Source organism: Varanus komodoensis, unplaced genomic scaffold (assembly GCF_004798865.1).
Source record: "Varanus komodoensis strain SLA01 unplaced genomic scaffold, ASM479886v1 scaffold11, whole genome shotgun sequence".
Lineage (NCBI taxonomy): Eukaryota > Metazoa > Chordata > Lepidosauria > Squamata > Varanidae > Varanus > Varanus komodoensis.
Window position 1 is genome coordinate 15,532,302 of NW_025335317.1, and position 20,231 is coordinate 15,552,532.

Below are 20,231 nucleotides of genomic sequence, written 5' to 3' on the forward strand. Positions count from 1 at the left end.
CCCCAGAGCTCCAGAGCACTGGACTTGTATATGCCGCATCATTTGCTGGAGCTGGCTTTGTTGACAGTATCGCAAGCAATACTAAGTTATCTATATGCAAGATGATACCAGTTCAAGACCTTCTGATAAGTCACAGAATGATTTGCAGTAGATAGGAAAGGGTTTCTGACTTTTACTGTTTACCAAGAACAAAGAGCTTACTCTGCTGTTTAATAAAAAAAGGCTCTCTCCGGCTCACCCCTGCCCCCAAATTAGGCTGCTGAACTGAAGAAAGTTTGGGCAAAAGTGAAGGATACATTTTTGTTTGCAAAGAACTGCACGCTCTGTCATCCCATGTATGACTCATGAGATGCAGTAGGTAATTTGCTCCAGCCCCTGAGCGACGACGGTGGATATTGGGATTCTAGTTAAAAACCAAGTAGATGATGCAAGGCTGAGGTTCATCCATCTCTGAGCTATGTGCAATCTTCATGAGAGAAGACGTGTTTGTACAAATGTACCACAATCATTAGGGTACATAATTCACATATGGCTATAAAGAGTCTGGAACTATTTGATACAACCACAAACATAATTCCAGTACTGTCACCAAGAAAAAACAGCAGATGCTAAAAGAACTTCCAAGAAGCACAGACAAGGAGCCACACCACTCAAAAATATATAAGTAGGTTACAACTATTAGGAATAAGCAAATATATGTTGCTGGGAATAGAATCACTGAAGCAATCATCAATTTACCATGCTCATATAACAAAAGCACAAAGAAAAAGGGAATTCTAAATGAAGAGCTCATGTCATACCATGTTTGAACTTCACTGGTTTGTGATCAAACCCACCTCAATAAGTCTGCATGTGTGCTCTTTAAATATAGCTGCATATTCCTTTATTTCCTTTTCTCTTCCATTTTTAGCTGCTTCAGTGAGCACTAGAAGTGGAACAGTAGTATCCAAGAAGGAGTCGGAGATATGATCAATGATAGCTTTGCGAAGCTGGAAAATAAAGACCAATCAATAAAACTCTATATTAAGAGATTGCACATAAATTTGTGTAAGTGTTATCTTATGCACTAACTGCACCCTAATCTATAGAAATGAATAGCCTTCTCATCAACTCAATAAAGTAATTTATTGCATTTATATCACCTAGTTGACACGTTCTGTTCTTGCACCAGAGAATGTGCACACTTACATGTACACAGTGTTGTGAGAATCACTTTCAATGCTGGACCAAACCAAATTATAATTCTATTCACTAAGACCACTCTGTATTTGCTCAATCCTTGACATTTAAAATTAACTCAAATGGAAGATTATAACATCACTTTGGGAAGGTATCATATGAAAGAGCTTGGAAACCTGCACATCAAATTAGTTCATGCACACCTAGATGGTCACACAGATCAGCCACACACTGACAAAGTTTATGGTGGGAATAGATCCTTTTAGTAAGGATTATACACAAAATTATCAATCAGAGCAGCTGACATGTAGAAGCAGTTGCAAGCACCCACCACCAGGTGGCCACATCATGAAAAGCTGCCTCTGGACTGTAACTGCTAATGACAGATTGGGCTAAATTATTCATTGTGAAGTATTGTGCTTGCTGTTTCTTACCAATGAATGTGAAAATATTAAATTTGTTTTTTATTTGATTTATGGCTGGCTTTTCCACCAGGAAATGGTGCTCATGTGCAATACAAAAATCAACAAAGTACTTCCAAAATAAGTTAAAAGAGAAAAGATTTTAATGGCTTACTCCCTAAGGATATTCCAGGAGCTTAAACATATCCGTCATCCTTCTGTTCTAAGTGTTTACCAAAAGCATAAATGCTTTCTAAAAGTGTGAGGTTGCAGGGAGGAGAAACCCTATACAAGTTTGAAAGTGCCCTGGATTTTTCATTGGCATGCTTGAAGTAATGTAAATCTCAGAACGTAATGAATTTATGGAGCACTCCAAGCAGTAATGTGTATTTACTGACTTTAAAAAGTAGTAAGGTGCTGCCGTCTTGGCACCAACCATCTTTTGCTATGGACCAAAGCTAACAAGAAGCTATGATCTCGTAATTCCAGACCTCTGCAGGGTGATTGGACAAGCCAGAAGAGTCTGCTTTGGAGACTTTCGGATCAAATACATCTCCAGCCCTCTCTGGGCTCTCTCTCCAGCTGTTTTATAAAGACCCAATAGAAGCCATCACTTCCTAAACTATCCCAATTGCTCCATCAATAGCAGTTTTATGAGTCTACTTCCAGGGGGCAAACTGGAGTGGACCAAAAACAATGAGAAAAAGGGGCTGGAACGGCTGTAGCAAGTAGAGACTTTGTGCCCCACCAAATCTTGCAAAATAGTATTTGCTCCTGCAGAAGAATAGTGGGGAGAAAATGTGAGAACAGCAAAATACCCAATCCAGTTTATGCATCTGTGTTAAAAGGAAGCATCAAGGATAAAGGCAAATCTTAGAGCGCTACAAGCAGCAGCTGATGTATTACAAGTGAACTGTAAGCAAGGGCCCTGAAAAAATTAGATAATCCTGACTCACTATTGACAGTTCCATGTGGATCTAAGGAATGCAGTCTGTAACAGGCACTGAAAAGCTACGAGCCGCAAGGAGCCAGGCATTACACATGGGGATTTTAGAGTTCAAACCGCTTCTAAGGAAAAGTGCTACACAGTAACCGTAAGAGAAGAATTTTGTACAGAAACAGTACAGAAGGAAATAGCATGCCAGCAAACCACACTCAGCTGAAAACAGAAGCAGAGGCTTCCAACCTCCTCCCCACAGCCCGACCAGGGCGGCACAAACGTAGCTGCAACATGCAACTCTGGGGTCCTTGAACACTGGTCTCGTGCTGTTCCTTGAAGTGCAGGAGTTCTTCATAAGACCAGTTTTGGACCACTTGCATTGGCTGCCTGTGTGCTTCTGGGCCAACTCCAGGTGCCGGTTTTAACCTCTAAAGCCTCATGGCTCGGGACTGCCATACCTGTTGGAGTGCCACTTCCAGCCACGATCTGCTTTGACACTGTGCTCAGCCTCCAAGGCCTTCCTCTGACTGTCGGCTCCAAAGGAGGCTCGGCAGGTGGCAACAAGAGGGAGGGATTTTCTGTTATTAGGACATTTTATTGTATTTTATTATCTAACTTGATGGAATATTGTAAACTTCCCAAAGAGTTTTGGCTATGGGGTGCCATTGAAGATAAACATATGGTATGGTATGGTATGGTATGGTATGGTATGGTATGGTATGGTATGGTATGATATATGATATGATACGATGATATGATATAAATGTCAGTCCCCATAGTCACAGCCCCAAAGAGATGCCCCAAAAAATGCAGGCAACTGTGTTGATCCATATCAACAAACCAACAGGTGGTGGATGACATCAGCTCCCCTGCTAACCCAGAAGTGCTTATGTGGAGTCACCACCAGCCTTGGTTCCACCATACAACTGTGTTTGAAGCACTGTGACATTGATTCACACGGTACTCTGTATTCTCTAGATTATTTCTCTTGGATATGAGCTCAAAACAGGTGCACTAAAATGTGTATGTATAGATTTGCACATTAAATACAATGAACCCAATATTGTTACGTGCCATCAGGTTGTCTCCAACTTATGAATGAAAGCCCTCCAGAATTTCCTGCCCATGACAGCTCCATTCAGCTCTTCCAAGTTCGAAACCGTGACTTCCTTTATGGATTCAATCCATCTCCTACTTGGTCTTCCCTTGTGTCTTCTGCCTTCAAGTTTCACTAACATGATCGTCGTCTCCATGGAGGCTTGCCTTCTCATGATGTATGACAGCCTCAGTTTTGTCCTTTGGTATCTACAGAAAGTTCTGTCTTGATTTGTTCTAGGATGTACAAACTATAATATCAATTGTTGCTTGGATTCCACATCACCTCTGACCTCCAGGACAAATTCCACAGCCTTTCTTTGAATGCTTTCTATGACCATGCTCTACCCTGTATATTATTTGTACTTATACACGTGCGCGTGTGCGTGCGCGCACACACACACACACACACACACACTCTTTTAGAAACAAAGAAGTGGCAGTATGATCTCCATCCCCATTACAGAATCAGGACTAAGAATGGCAGAGAAATCTTCAACAGGCACCAATACATGCAAATTTCAAAGAATCCATGGCTTCTACAGTGGACCACCTTTTTCCTTTGCAAGACAATCAAAGCATGTGGGAATAAACTGCACATGGTTTCTGGTGACAAAAACAAAACTGGGTGTTACAATACTTTCCAAGTACAATCCTCTTGATTGCAGCCTTGTTAGGTAGACGTCTCCAGCCTTGGAAGCTTCCATATATTGAGGGCCATGCTAGGCTGCTGGTGGCAGGGCAGAAGGTGTATCTCTCTTACCTCTTCCTCCTCCTGATTATAGAAAGGTCTTTGAACCACCTAGACTAACTATACCAATGGGGGGCAGGAACAGGATCCTTGGGCTGGAAAAGCTACAGAAAACATTGCATCCTGGCCTTTTGTCTTCCTTTCCTCCCTGCCCACTGGAAAACCCTCTTTCAGAAATTTCCTGGGGCACTTTTGCGAGTCTTTCCACAGCAGCTAAAAAGGGAGGAAGGGAGAGGTGGCAGGAAGGACTGTATTCTGGAAACCCAGGTTCCTTGGAGAGGAAACTCCAAGAGAACCCTCAAACACTCTTCCAGGACAGTAGGTTTCCTCTTGTAATAACACTAAAATAGGAAATATACGTGTGTTTTGCTCAATACCATCAGAATTCTGTCCTTCCTAGAATACCAACACAATTATTGTAAGACTACAAGTTTAGTAGTCTTGGGGTGTAAACAAGGCTATTATGTTCCGGGTGAGATTTATTGTGTTTTAATTTCTCATGTAGAGATTTTTAATGATGGCTGCCTTGGGCATCTGCTGTCTGTGATGGAAAGGCAAGACAAAAATATTCTACATCAATATTTTTTGAAGCAGGGAAAAGCCGCTTCATGTCTTCCTGTTGGTATGTTAGAAGTTAATACAGCAGAGCACAACCAGAGAATAAGCAGCCCCTAAGGACGGCCAGAGCAAGAGATCTAATGAGACACTGACATGCCATCAGGGAAGTGGGCATGTCTGGGCATCCCATGGAAACCCACACATGAAAATTGGCCTGATGGGGGTGGAACACTCAGCAAAGCTCCCTGATGAACTGAGTGGGTGGCAGGTTTATATAAGACATTATTTTAAGTATCTCAGCCTAAATCAGAAGCGGGGAACCATAGGCTGGGAGCCAAATCTAGTTCTCCTGGCCCTACCCTTTCCCTTGCCGACTGCCAAACATCTGGTGATTTCTCAGCTTTAGTGCAGATTTTTCACCATGCTAAAAGACAGAAATACCTCTCTTTGGTAAGATCATTAAATTTCAGCCTCTGCATTTCTGTCCCCATCCCTTTCCTTCTAGCCCCACCCACCACTGAGATCAGCCCCCCCCCCACTTTCTCCAAAATGGAATTCTTTCCTTGGGATGGACAAAGTTCTGTCCTAAACAATTCAGGCTTTAAATAGGGTGACTATTGCCTGGAACTAGACCCAGAAATAGACCAGGAGACTATGGAACTCTGTGGAACCACGTGATGAAATACTAGGCCATGGGCAGAATGTCAGCTGCAGCGTCTGGGCCAGGCAAAACTAACACCACATTTCATGCTCAGAGGAATAGGCATCACAGAACGGTTACAGGGAATGATGCTAAGTGAAGTGCAGAACCACCGTTTCTTTTTAAGTCTACCTCCAGCTAAAGGTAGAAGAGAATTCTCTTGCAGCTCTGAAGGGTCAGAATGTGGAAAGAATCAAAGAAAGCTTGGTTCTCAGAGGAAGGCCTCAAGTGCTGATCATTGTGCCCAGATAAGTTCAGGTTAGGAAAAGCATGCTGTTATATTTAATGATCCATTTTCCAACTCCATGTTTAAAACTGTGCAACCATCTTATGGCAATTAACACCGATGACTATACTGAGTTGCAATAATGTCATATATGGCTTGCCCATCTGATGGAGTGAATTATTAGACTGACCCCAGACTGATATTGGAAGCACAAATAGACTTGGTAGCACTGAGCATTTGTTATCACTGTAGACCGATATACCAAATATATCCTTACCTGGACAAGGGGAGCCTAGCTACACTTATCCTCACTTTGGAAGCCTCTCTTCTGGATGACTGCAATGCATTATATGTGGGACTGCTTTGAAAATGGTCCAGAAATCTCAGCTAGTCCAGAATAGGGCAGTGAGCTTGTGCACAGGGGATAGCCACTGCCACTGTATTCTGCCAGTTCTTTTCCAACTGTGTTAGCTGTCAATCCTACTTTGAAGTGCAGGCATCAGCAGAGCTGGCACTGCGGTTGTGGAATGCCCTCCCCAGAGAAGCTTGCCTGGTGCCTACAGCACACAGTGAAGGCCTCGTTATTTTATCAGGCCTCTTAGCCATTTGGTTTTAAAAATCACATCAGTGCATCTTCAGATTTCTACACTCCTTTTGGTTTGTATTTGGTTACAACTTCGGTTTTATCCTGCTTTAAACTTATGGTTGTTACATTAAATACCACATCAATGTCTTTTGTTTTAGACTTTCTCTTGTAAGCTGTCGAGAGAGCTTTGGGTGATGGGTGATACTGAAATGTTATAAATAAACATAAATAAATAAGCATAAACTTGACATTGAAAAGTAGCAATGTTCAACAGATGGACAACCATGTTATCCATTAAGTATAGCTCTTAACTAGATATGTGTGAGGAATCCAGTTTGAGGATGAGAATCTGTTGGATTTCCTTGGCTTAGCTCTCCAGACTCTGCCCTTTCCACTGAGCATTCACATGGTCACCCACAAGCCCATCATCCAAGCAGAGTTCTGCTTCTGCACGCAAGACTTGCAGTAAAAAAACCCACATACTTTGTGTACTTTGCACAAAGAAGCCACTAGTGTACCTGAGTGTTTGTGGACTTGATCTTGGCTCAGCTTGCCTCCTAGCCATACTGGATGTGGGGAAAATGGCCTGACAAGGGAGCCAGGTTCCAGCCAGATCTTTGCAGGTCTTTTCTTCCATTATTTCATTGCCCTTCAGGAGGTGTTACATAGGATTCCCAGGCAGTCTCCCCTCCAGGCACTAAAACCAGACTTGCTACGCTCCCTCCCATGCTCTACACTCACTCACCATATCTCTCTGATACTCATATCTCGGGTGTACATTTGGCTTGAGTTTATGAGAGCTGAGCAGGGCACTCATCCATAGGGCTGGCGAACACTGGAGATGGCTTGATGGCATGTGACGACAAGATATTTCGTTTTCCGGAAGTCTCCTGTATAAAGGACTGACCAGGTCTGCATCTGCTTATCGTCCAGTAATGAAACACTGGGGCCTTGGATTGCTGCTCTTGAACTTTGGTGATTCTGGCACTTGAAACCCATAGACAGAACCTCCATTTGCTGAAAACACACCTTTTCCTTCTTCCCTCTTTTCTTTCTTTCATAATTACTCACATGAACCTCTGTTTATACATTTTCTCCCCAGGGGAAATTACCTGCCTGCGGAGGTCTCTTGTCTTCTTGCACATATTATCTATTGCAATATTCAAGGCATTGCTCTTTTCTTTCTTGTCAGCCTGGGGGGAAAAGCAAAAGGAAAGAGAATTTTGAGAACACACAAAATTAGAGTATTTAAACCTTTTAATAAAACCAATGAAGGGTCCCATGGTACCTTAAAAACTAAATACATTTCTCCGTCCCACAATTCCACTTTCTCTTTAGCAAATACAGTTCTTCAAGCCCATTTAGCAAATGGCAGCTCTTTGAATATATGAAATGTATGAAAGTACCGTGTTCAACATGGGTTGTTCATTAACACTTACCACATATATCAGCAGATAGGAAGTGTACATTTCCAGTTCAAAGGATTTCCCATCAATATGTGCATAGCACGGCCAGACTAACCACAGGAGAGACAGGCAGTGGCAAGCATTCTATTTTACAGAGGACAGTCCTCCCTTTAAAGAGCAGTCCAATAGTGCTGTTTTGAGATATCATCTGTCTGAAAGAATATGCAATCCTTTTCTGATTTAATAATAAATAACTTCCAGAAGAGAAAGTGGTAGCCTAGAAGTTTTCTGCTGCCAGTTAGCGCCTGGACAGGAAGCTAGCCTTCCTCGCTATGATGGGATCTTTTATATTTCAGTTTAAATTAGTACTTAATTCCAAATGCACACATACATATATAAGTAGCATATGCAGATTTTATGCACAAATCTCTTTTTGTTTTGACGATGAGTTTCCCACCTTTTGGCAATGCATAACCAAGCATAGGGACATGAGACGAGCCATGCTGAATCGCACGACAAACCCATCTAGCCCAGCACTCTCTTCACCCAGTGCCCACTAGGTGCCCACTAGACACCCACAAGCAGAACATGGATGCAAAAGCACTCTCTCCCCCCACTGGTGTACACTGGAGGCAGCCTAAAGCCACCAGAACGAGCGTCCGTGGACGGTTTCGGTTGCTCATTCAACACTCACATTGTTGCCATTGCTAGCTGGCCCGTCCTTCATCCATCCAGCCTCCCACCCATCAGCTTCTTGAGATGATCCTGAGGTCTATGATTATGAGTAAAGGAGAAAAAAATCTCATGCCCTTTCTCTATACCATGCCTAGATTTCTGCACCTCAGAAATGTCTCCCCTTACTCACCTTCTTTCTAAGCTAAAATCCCAGCTGTTGCATCCTTTCCTCATGCAAGAGTTGTCCTTTCCCCTTAATCATTTTATTGCGCTTTTCTGCACTTTGTCCCAACTCCACAATACCCTTTTTATTTTTTATTATCTGTGGCTAAAGCTATACAGAGTGTCCTAGGTCTCATTGCACCACATAGTTGTTCAAGGAGAGTGTGATACTGACAGTGTTGCCTTCAGTTCCTTTCCTAGCTATGCCTAACTTGGACTTTGCCTTTTTCACAGTATCCACACAGTGAGTTGACCATTTCATTGAGCTACAATGGCCGTACGATCATTTTCTTGGTCAGTTACCACCATTTTCTTGGTCAGCTCAGCTCCCATACACTTAGACTTCAAGGTGGGGATTCATGCATTCATTCATTCATTCATTTTTGACCCCATCATGCATCATTTCACACTTGGTTACACTGAACCACATGTGTCATCCTGATGCCCATTCCCTAGTTTGGAGAAATATTTCTGGAGCTCTTCACAATCCCTTTTTATCCATCCTTTCTGAGTTCTTGGGAAGATATAATCTGGACTCACTGATTTATTATTTTTAAATTTATTAATTAGGCTGAGAACTTCCTCTTTGGTCACTGCCTGTTTGCTTCCATTCCTCAGACTCCCCTCTGAAAACATCCATTCAGCCACAGGCACCTGTTCTGTCTCTCCTGCAGTCAAGGAAGAGGAAAAGAATCCATCTAACTTCGCCCACTCCTGCTCCATATTCAGAAGCTGGCAGGACTGGCACCTGACTCTTACTTCACCACAGGGGATGGGACAGGCTCTTCCACTGCACTGAGGGCAGCATCTGCACTTGGGCCATAGGGAAGGGCTCATGGCACAGAATTACCTCTGTCCTGCAGCACCTTGTTGTCATTCCCTTCCAACCGATCCTGCTGCTCCACTCTGCCAAATGGTAGGGCCAGCCCTCCTTCCTATCCTATCTCATATCAAATTTTAGAGAGGCAGTTCAGGGCAGCATGGACAGGTGCTTAGCACCACAGAAGACTAAGAACACAATCCTATGCATGAAGCCAGAACAAAGCTGTAAGAACAGCTGGCTGGATCATGCTGGGACTTGTCAGACCTTTTCTGCCTAAATGTGCACAGGATTGCACCCTGAGTAACTGCAGAGAGTCATATGGAAGGGAGTGACCCTTCAGTGGCCTTCTTCAACATGGACTGCAACTTTTGGCGTGTCTGGTTGGAGAATCCTGCCTCAATGCACCCATTCTGCAAGCAAGACCCACTGCTTGCACGGTGGAGAGCTACCCTTTCTGAAAGAAAGGGAAACACTTGTTATTGGAAAGGGACAGATCAGTGGCACTTGCATAAGGGACCTCTCCTGATCAGTTCCAATACAAAAAAATGAGTGTTTCTGCTCCTTTCAGGGCTTCTTGTAGGAAGCATTAAATCTCTGTTGCACAAGCACTTGTGGAACGGAATCAGCAGAAAGGGGTGGTTGTGTCTGGCTGGCTACTGCCCTGTGGACTTCTAAAACTATTTGTTATACTTTTGGACACCATTCGTGCTTCTAGGTACACAATAAACAGGAACATCAAAGCCCAGATCAGAAAAAGTAAAAGGAATTGAAAAACAATGGAGGGGAAAATACCCAAGATGATCCTCAATAAAGTCATATTTATGCTACATAAATTTCCACAACATTTCCCAATTTATTTTTGAACATCTCTTCCATCCCTTGATTTTTATGTGCTACATCTTCTCCGGCTGCTAAGTCCACTAGCTCTAATATCTAGCTATCAGTGTCTGCTGATATTTTATCCTTTGATCATGCAGTCCCAGTCTCTCAGCATTGCAATTCCAGTGTTCTAATCCATATTTGTTGTTATTCTTTGTATTTCAAATGCTACTTCCTCCACCCAACAGTTCTGATTGCTCATGTTGTGCTGGGAATGGGGGCGAGGAAGAATCTGCAGATCATTCTGTAACTGGGTATCTTCTCAATAAAGCTCTTTGCATTTGAAGGATGGTGGGATACAAATCCCTAGGTCCAAATTGCACCTTTAATTGCTGACTTTGTGCAGACATGAAATGACCCAATTACTTAACACAGCTAAGTTAGGAACAGCTTTTTTTCCATTTGCTTCTTGGCTGGGTTTAAAGTTTTGGTACTAGAGCACAATGCCCTAAACAACTTGGTACCAGGATGACCGAAAGAGCCCCGCTTCTTTCATCAACCTGCCCAATCACTGGGGTTATTAGAAGGCACATTCCTGGTTGTTCCATATGGATTTGTGGCCTCTTAGGAGCCCATCCAGGGAAGAGCCTTCACTGTAGCTCCCTTTCTCTGGAATGCCTGCCTCTGGAGGTCAAGCAGGTGCCAACATTGCTTTATTTTCAGGGCCACCTGAACTATGGGATTACTGAGTATTTTTATAACATATTGTTTTTTGCATTTTATCTGTTTTATTGGCCATAAAAGCTCCAAGAGCTCCATCCTGGAATATACAGCAATATGTAAATTTTGAAAACAATAACTATTCACCAGTATCCCAAGCCAGTTATCAAACTGGCCTCAAAACATGATTTGGAAGCATATTTTATCACCAGTTCTGCGGAAGACGTATACTGATGCCCATTAATGACGACCATGAAAACAGCAGGAGGAAATGCTTCCATGAGAGGAGCAGAAAGGGAAAGAGGAAGATTGAAGGGAAGAAACGCAGAAGCTCACAAACTGCTTCTAACTATGGCCATAGTTAGACAATTGCCAGATTGTTGTGGAAAGGGAAACCAGTATTGTTGGAACTCCTTCCTTACTACAAGCAAGGTACAAGTTGATGCATACCATTCATTTGCTCCTGCTTGATTCTGTCCACCAGTTTAAGAGGCTAAACAAGCCAGTTTGTTCCACATGCAGTCCAGTGGCAGTATCCTGGTTTTTAGTGCTCCATACAAGAGACAGTCTTGTATGAACAAACCCAGGGTTTGTTCTTTGTTTACAAATTGCTCCTTGTTTGGGAGCAAGCTAAGAACCTGGGTTTAGACCACACATTAACCAAAACATTCCCAGTTTGTTTGTCCATTCATGCTAAAAATAGCCAAGCAAGAGCAAATGGGTTGCATTCAGAAGCAGGCACCCTTTCATGGTAAGTCAGGAATCCCCTAAAAGTTTTGTCTTGCACAAAGTCTGTACAAAGTACAGCAACAAGAGCAAAACAAAATTAACAGCAGAAAGCTGCAGGTGAAATTTACCAGAAACTAAAAGCAATAATACACCGACAACGGTTTTTGATATAGGGCACGATTCTATGGTCACTAGATGATATCCAGACAGTCGTAGGAGAATCAGAATCCAATCTCTGACCTCAGAAACACAGTCTAGGGTCAGACCTGGGATTTTGAATTTGGAGCAGCCTCCCTCCACCCTCGCAGCCAACACAGAAAGAACTGTGCAACTTTTCATGGTTTTTCTTTAGAGGAGGAAGGGTGGGGAGACAAGTTCCACCAACAGGTGAGGTATCTTGACAGTGCCTCTGCTTCTCCTCCTTGAACTAACTAGGACTGGCCAACAAGGTCATATAACGCCAGTCCTTTATCATCTACACTGGTTACTGATGGAAATTCAAACCTGATTTAAGGTATGTATGCCAACCCTAAATGGATAGGGACTGGTTATCTGAAGGAATGTCTCCTTCCATGCACACCCACTTAGACCTTAAGATCATGTGCCAAGGTCCTTCTCTGGGAGACTTCTTTGAAAGAGGCTACAAGAGTGGCTCTACCTACTCAGTGGTAGCATTCATTTCAGCACCAGGCCCAACTTTTTTATTTGTCCAGTATTTTAGTGGTTAGAATGATTTTACTACATATTTTAATATACTGTAGGCTGTGATTTTATTCAAGTACTGTTGTGGATTTACTTCTGTGCTCCTCCCACCCTCCAGAGGATACTTGCTATCATCTGAATTCAAAGAGTTACAGGAGTCCTTATTGGGCTGTGCTGTTAACAGTGCAACCCTATGCATATTTAGGATCTGCTGACTGGGGAATACTGGAAGTTGAAGGACTTGTTCAGTCTAAACATGGATAGGACTGCCCTCAAGGCATTTTCCAATAGCCTCGTCATCTTGACAACTTGCAATTTTCACAGAGATGGATGATCGCAGGTGTTCTTGTGAACCTGTGGGGCTGAAGTGTCATCTTCCAAGAAAGGAAAACCTGCAATGGGTGAGAAGACTTACTGCCACGGGAGTCTCCTCGCTCCCCTGCCTGAATGCATGGCATGTTTAACAGACCACACCTGACCCAGAGAAGGGTCCATATAGAAGAACTCTGCCACACAAGCCTTCCTAGTCCGGTGACATGTAATCCACCAACTGTGAATCATGGTCATGTTTCATTGCCTTCTTTTTCTTGGAAACCTTTAAAACCGAGGTGAGCAACACATGACCCATGGGCCACATCCGTCCCACTACAGGTACAGACAGCCCTCATCTGGTCCCTATTTCAACCCCCCTCCACCCACCAATCCCAGTAATTCTGTGGAGAAGCAAACCATGACAAACAGACCTCTTTACAAAAACAGGATTCTAACAGTCCACCAAGTCAATACCCTACTCAGGGAAAAACCAGTGGGACATGAAGAGTAATCCTGTCCTTGGTTAATTATTGCGAAGTGTTTCTACTTCTTCAAATCCACTGAGAATGAGAGTCCAAGCACTGGGCAAATGCTTATGAAAGGTTGTTTTTGGGATAGACGCATATTATTAACTACAACTGCAACCCTAAACTCAATTACTAAAAGTAAGCCAAAGAGCGCAAGAGGATTTACATGTAAGTAAACATCGATCTAATTAATTTAATTAATTAATAAGGTTTCCACAGTAGCTTTTTGCAATAAGTACACTCAAGATGGCTTAATGTGCATAGGATTAGACTCCATAATAAAAACCATCTCCTGTAAATGTGTAAGCCGTGTTGGCAGCACTACAAGTTAATGAAGTCCGTCCTTTGAGTCACACCACGCATTTAAACAATTTTCCCTAACAAATGACTTGTTCCTGCTCTTTAGTCTAAGGAAACTTATCTTAATTAAATATCACAAGAGTATCTGTGTCAATCTGTTGCAGCAAAAGAAGAATCCTATGGCATCTTTAAACAAAGTTCTTGTTAATGACAACAACTCAAATGTATACACAATACATCCAGTCATCTTTAAGGTTCTACACTACAGGGTGCTTTGTCTGAATTATGTTCAACATTTTGCCTGTTGATACACTGTAATATTAAAAATCTGGGGGAGGGTGTCCAAATCAAAAATAAAATCAAGATTTTCCAGTTGTTTGTTGGTGTTTATGTTAGATCGGATGTGAGCAATCCTTTACAGTTCCAGACATTTCACTGAAATGAGAGATAAGGGGGAGATTATTTGAATTCTGCTTTTAAATCAGATTAATAAACAGAGCGCTTCAGCTGTGGGGCAATATAGAAATGCAGTAAATACATAAATACATTCCAAGTTATACACTGAGAATTTGCGATTCGCCAGGAAGCACAACTAACAGTGCTTCTTTAGTGAACAAAGAGAGGGGGACTACTGCTTCACAATTAGGCCGAGTCACATTGTAGACCCCAGCATGTGGCTGCCACTGGAACATGTTCATCCTACACATGTGGAGCAGCATAAGAGGAGGGACCTGAAGGAGAGGTTAATGGATTGCCCTTGTACCGGATGAGCTCAGCATGGGTGCGTTCCTTATGCGTCACCACAACCACCCACCGCATCAATTCTACAGTTGCACGCTACATGCTAAAAGTTGATCTGTGTCAAAGGCTGTCACACTGTACACCATCCCTCCACAGTCATTCCACATGTGGAAATGTTTGTGTGTCTTATGCACTCATTGATTAGGATTCATGGGGTTGAATCCACTGTTACTCCTCCTTAGAGCAGACCCATCGAAACTGGGAGGACTTAAGCTAGACTAACATTGTAGAAAACCCACTGAATACAGCCCATCCATTGTTCTGCTCAACTTACTATATCGGTTTGCTTCAATATAATGGCCTCCGTATTATACGATAGCACAGGGAAGGGCTTAAGATTTTATTTATTTATTTATTTATTTATTTAAAACATTTCCATGCCGCCCCCATTGCAACAAAGCCTCGGGGCGGCTCACAACATAATATGGTCTTGTGTCTTCTTTTACAGAGGACAATCCCCTATTAGAAGGCCCTTCAGCCCATCTGAGTCCAATTTGAAAATAAAGAATCATCAGAAGGAAAAGATGGTCCTTGAAGTTGTCAGTATAAACGACTGGACAGCACTTGGACAGCTGACTAAGCAAGGCTTACAAGTGACAGTCTTGCAACTATGCTCAGATGTCCTGTATATTATAAAATATAATATGTATTTCTAAATTGGCATCAGTATAGGTGCATTAGCACATGCAAATGCATGCTCTCTTTTTCCCTTTTTCTTCTTTCTTTCTTTCTTTCTTTCTTTCTTTCTTTCTTTCTTTTTTTTTTTGATGATTCACAAGTGGTCACCCTACAAAGTTTGCTCCCTTGTATACTGGCTTATCAGTTAACTTGGGGCACGTTTAAGTTTTCTCTATCTGCCCTCCCACCCCCTAAGATCGGCAGCAGAGGCCCCCCTCCAGGAGCCCTCTTTGAAAGAGGTTAGGAGACAGAGTACTCGGAGGAGAGCTTTCTCTGCAGTGGCGCCCCGACTATGGAATGCACTCCCTAGAGAGGTCCGCCTGGTGCCATCATTATATGCTTTTCGGAGCCAGGTCAAGACTTTTTTATTTAACCAATATTTTAAAGTTAATTCATTTTAATGGTATATTTATTTATTTAATTCATTTTAACCATGTTATTTTATACTCAGTTGTGGTGTAGCCAATTTATGTGTTTAGGATTGGACACTGTATTTGGGGTTTTAATGTTTGTAGCCTCTGGACTATTGGGGTGGTATATAAATGCAATCAATCAATCAATCAGTGAAAACTATTTAACACAAGTCATTCGAATGCTGCAGGAGAAGACAAAGAAGACAAAGGGATGCTGGATTTGGAAACACTGCCCTTTGAGGAGATACTGAAAGAACTGGGCATGTTCAGCCTTGAGAAGAGAAGACTGGGGTCGGGGGATGGTATCCCTCTATAAGTACCTCAAAGGCTGCCTCAAGTTCTCTTCAGGAAGGTCAAGTTCTCTTCTTGCTGATGCCAGAGTGTAGAACATGGAATAATCAATTCAAGTTGTGACAACCCAGATTCAGGCTGGACATCAGGAAAAGCTTCTTCACTGTCAGAGCAATACAACAGTGGAAGCGGCTGCCTGGAGAGGTGGTGGGCTCTCCCACACTAGACACATTCAAAAAGAAACTGGACAGCCATCTGAGTGGGATGGTGTAACATGGTGTCCTGCAACAGCAAGTGATTGGACCTGATGGCCTTCATGGCCCCTTCCAGCTCTACTATTGTATGAGTCTATGAAGAATTTAATAGACCTCCTGGCAAATCAGCTTCAGAATGACCAGCTCAATCCCTCAGTGAAGGCTGGTTCTGGCCTGACTTGCAAGTCTTGTTTCCACCTGAAGATTGGAGAGACCGGCCATCTCCCTTTACTGAATGTGCTAATTGTGTCCATAAGCAAAGAACCATCACTGTTTGGTAATTATCCTTTGTTATGGTTAGAATTTCTGATTTACTGTTTAATAAAATGTAATTGTATCTTTCTCCTTTTTATGGTCTGGATTTCTGTTCCTGATTACACAGTCCGTTAAACACTCAAGTGATGTCAGCACTCGAGGTCAATGCGAGCATACAAGTGCTCACAGGGGGAAAGCGTCCATTATACAAACCGTTTATGGATTATGGTACTTAGCCTTATGTGAGTTTGCAAGAGCGTGACTTCAAGAAGTATCCTTTAAAACGGGGTGGGCAATTTGTGCGCTGCACTGCAATTCCTATCTTCCTTGACCATTGCTCCTGCAGGCTCTGTAGCTGGACAGAGGCAGTCCAACAACATCTGGAAGGCCAAAACTGTTGCCCACAACTGCTTTGATGCATTAAACTAGTCCTGTCCTGCACATAAGGGCAAAAGAAGAAAGATAACACTGAACCAAGGAAAACAATGGGCGGAACTGAGCCAACAATAGGTTACTTGTCAGGAAACGGGAAAAGCAACTGCCTCCCGGGCAAGCCACTTCATTCCCAAACTCTTCCAACTCAATTATATTTGAATTTTCCCTGGACAGGATTGTGATTATATATTTCAGGACCATAAACCTTAACTTTCCCCAGCAATATAAAATGAACCAGTATTTTAAGTTCTAAATGTGCCCTGAAATTACAGAAAGGACAACTCCTTCGAAGGTCAAAGCTCCAAATGTGCCAATGAGCGCATGGTGGGATCAGGCGCACTAGCAGCCGCTTATGCACAAATTCGAAATCAGTAGTAACTGGAAGAGGCTGCTCGTGTATACACTTGATTGGTCCACATGTCCTGTCTATGATTATTGCTGTGATACGTTCAATATATCCAGGCCTTGCCACACTTTTACAAACAGTGGGGCCCACCTGCCTGCAGTTCCCGTGTTTCATCTGTGCTATTCCCATGCAGATTGTCTTAATTAATTCTCAGAGCCTCTCCTACCATGTTTCCTCTCTGATACCTATTCTTGAAAAGCACTTGGTTCCATATGGCTTTATATTCCTTTGACAGAGGAAATTTTAAAAACCTCACCAACCCCTTTAACTAATAATACACGCTATGTGCTCAGACTGCCTGCCAGCACTCCACATGAGTACACTCTAGTCTCCTCATTCTCAGCAATATTAATGCTGGTAACAATATTTCCAGCAGGTAGAGAAGCAGAACTTTTCGTCATTGACTCCCACAGTTTCTTTCTGGGACGCTTTTCCTCTGTTGATTTTTCGACTGTCTCAAAAAATCCAGCATTTCTTCCATACCCGACTTTTCAATTACTAAACCTGCTCCCTCATCTCTGCTTCCATCTACTTCTGTCAGTTATGTGAGGAGAGAATAGGGGAGGGTAAAGGCTATTTTCTTACCCTTTTCTGCCAGCTATCTTCCTTTTTTCCTTATTCAAAGTCTAATGCAATTCCTCAGCACCCAACTGGCCACTAAATGGAATGGGCAGAGGAGGAAACTCTTCCCAACCTACTTTTGACACACAGAAGGCTAAACAAATGCAAGGCACACCATTTTTGTTCATTGTTTACATCCGTTCCAGGAATCAATTTACCTTGAAATAATGACTCAGTCCCCTGAGAGTCTGGTATTATGAAAATGATATGATTCATACCACACAATTCAGTGAAACAGCATTTTGCACTGTTCACTTGGGTATGCCACGTTGTACACAATAACCAATGTCTCAATGTGAAAAGTGAGCTATGTGTTAAGCTTTGATTGATTCACTTGCTTTTTAATTTTTATTTTGGCTGAGACTCTGGAGCCCCACAATAATAAACAGTGCTCCAACTCTGAAATATGATTTGATGTTAATTTCATTTTGTTTAGTAAAAACAGATAGAAATGGTGCAAAACTAATACTGGAAAATAAAGAAACTAGCATGGCCATTTGGGCCTTAATGGCCTCTTGCCAATTTATTTATTTTTATCTATTTCTTTAAAACATTTTTATCCCATCCATTGCGAAACATCACAGTAGGTTCAAACAGTTTTTCCTTTCCTTTCCGGGCCCTTTTTGTATCACCTCCATACCAGATCAAGATTATATTAACTCTTGCCCTTGACAGCCAGATAGGGGTCCAGTAGAACAACCGTTGCTTAAAAATTCCCAAAAAACTTTGGCAGATTGAACATGATTTCACTTTTCAGTTGTTTTCTAAATCATAGATGGTTCCCCTGAATGTAAACCCAATACAGACAGACCAGCATTTTTAAAGAGTTGAACATTTTGCATTGATCACTTTGTTGCCATGGAGGTACATATCTACCCATTTTATTGGCCTAGGTCACTTGCAATAAGAATCCAAGGGTTCATTAAGTCCTGCGTTGTCACAAGCAAGATAGCATGCTGGCCATCACAGTTCAGTCATTTCCTCTTGGTCCCTTCTGCTTGCAGGAGCCACCAAACTGGGACCTTCTACTCCTGGTTGTTTGCTGGAACATCTGACTTTACTCTTTCCTGACAAGCCAGAGAAACAACCCATGGTTTCTTCTTTGTTTATCTCTGGCCTGTCAAGGGGGAGACAAGCCAGAGTTCTAGGTTCAGATGTCATGCTAAGAAACCTAGCCATGGAGCATCGTTGTATTGATTAGCTCCTCCTGCTAGCAGCAGAAACAACTGAGCCACATGAACTAGTGTACCAGCTTGTTCAAAGCCACCCATGGTCTGAAAACAAACAAATAAACCAACACTTGGGTTATCACAGAATTCTCATAGCAGAAAACAACAAATAGACCCCTCTTCTCTTTCCGGTGAAACAATAAAAATAATTACCATGAGAGAATATTAATTCCCACACACTCACTTTTACTTATGGATAGTTTGATTTTTGCCCCACTGTTGACTCAGGTCAAACATGATCTGAAATGCCTTTGCAACAAGATCAATCCTGCACAACCGGCTTAACAGAGGCAGGGACTAGCGTACATAGCACAAGGAACCGTGTCTCTTTCATACCACCATCAACATTCCAGAAACAGTTATCATCTTCGGTCATCGTTTAAGTCACCTTTTAAAAATTATTTCAAAAATGCTGGAAATGGTGCCAAAACAGAAGACAAACTTCCTAAGAATCAACGTACACAGCACCTACCACACTAATAATGTTACAAGGGAGACAGAAGAACCGTGAAATGCAACCCATGTTTAAATCACTTTCAAACCACTTGAGGAACCAGCAGGTAGTAAATATGTCCTTCTAATGCACATTCATCCAACAACACTTCAGAAAATATAATAAAAAGATATAGAGCTAAAAATGTAAATTAAATGGTATCATTAATAGCCAAGTGTCAAACGCACCCAGAGTGAGTTCTTACTTGTCTTAGAAGCAATCGTCTGTCTTTGTAGAGGAAACAACTGGAATCAAATATGTCCTACCAATGTCCATTAACTGTTCACTGGAGTGATTTTGGCAATTTAGTTGGGAGAACGCTCATCTCAAAATAGCAGTGTTATTTATTGCTATGATAAACTATCATCTAAATGGCTTCAAGATTACATGCTATAGAAAACCAGATAAGGGAAAGGGGTAAAACAGAGCAGGAAAAACTATCTTAAAAACATGATGTGTAGCGTAACAGAGAGATCTGCCATTCCTGTGCTGACATTACACACATATGTGAGCACAATCTGGGCCACACAAATTGGAACCCACGAAGCTGACGGGAGCTCATCTGCCATGAAGGGTAGCCCAAACGTAGCAAAACAATTATCCAGCTTCTGCTACTGCAATAAACAGGAGTCAGGCCTTGGCAAGCAGGTATGCTTAGGATTGATTGCTCATCGTGTGCACATG

At 42.3% G+C, this 20,231-nt stretch overlaps 1 protein-coding gene across 4 annotated transcripts in view; it reads right to left on the reverse strand.

The window, feature by feature from the left end:
• CTNNA3 (catenin alpha 3) overlaps nucleotides 1-20,231 on the reverse strand; it is a 766,319-nt gene that overhangs the window by 363,849 nt on the left and 382,239 nt on the right. For 3 of the 4 annotated variants that reach the window (XM_044420417.1, XM_044420418.1, XM_044420421.1), the window contains exons 8-9: nucleotides 7,549-7,629; nucleotides 837-989 (exon numbers count right to left, since the gene is read on the reverse strand). In XM_044420417.1, the coding sequence (XP_044276352.1) occupies nucleotides 837-989; nucleotides 7,549-7,629 (234 nt within the window). The remainder of the gene's footprint in view (nucleotides 1-836; nucleotides 990-7,548; nucleotides 7,630-20,231) is intronic. The other variant, XM_044420420.1, reaches the window with a different exon arrangement.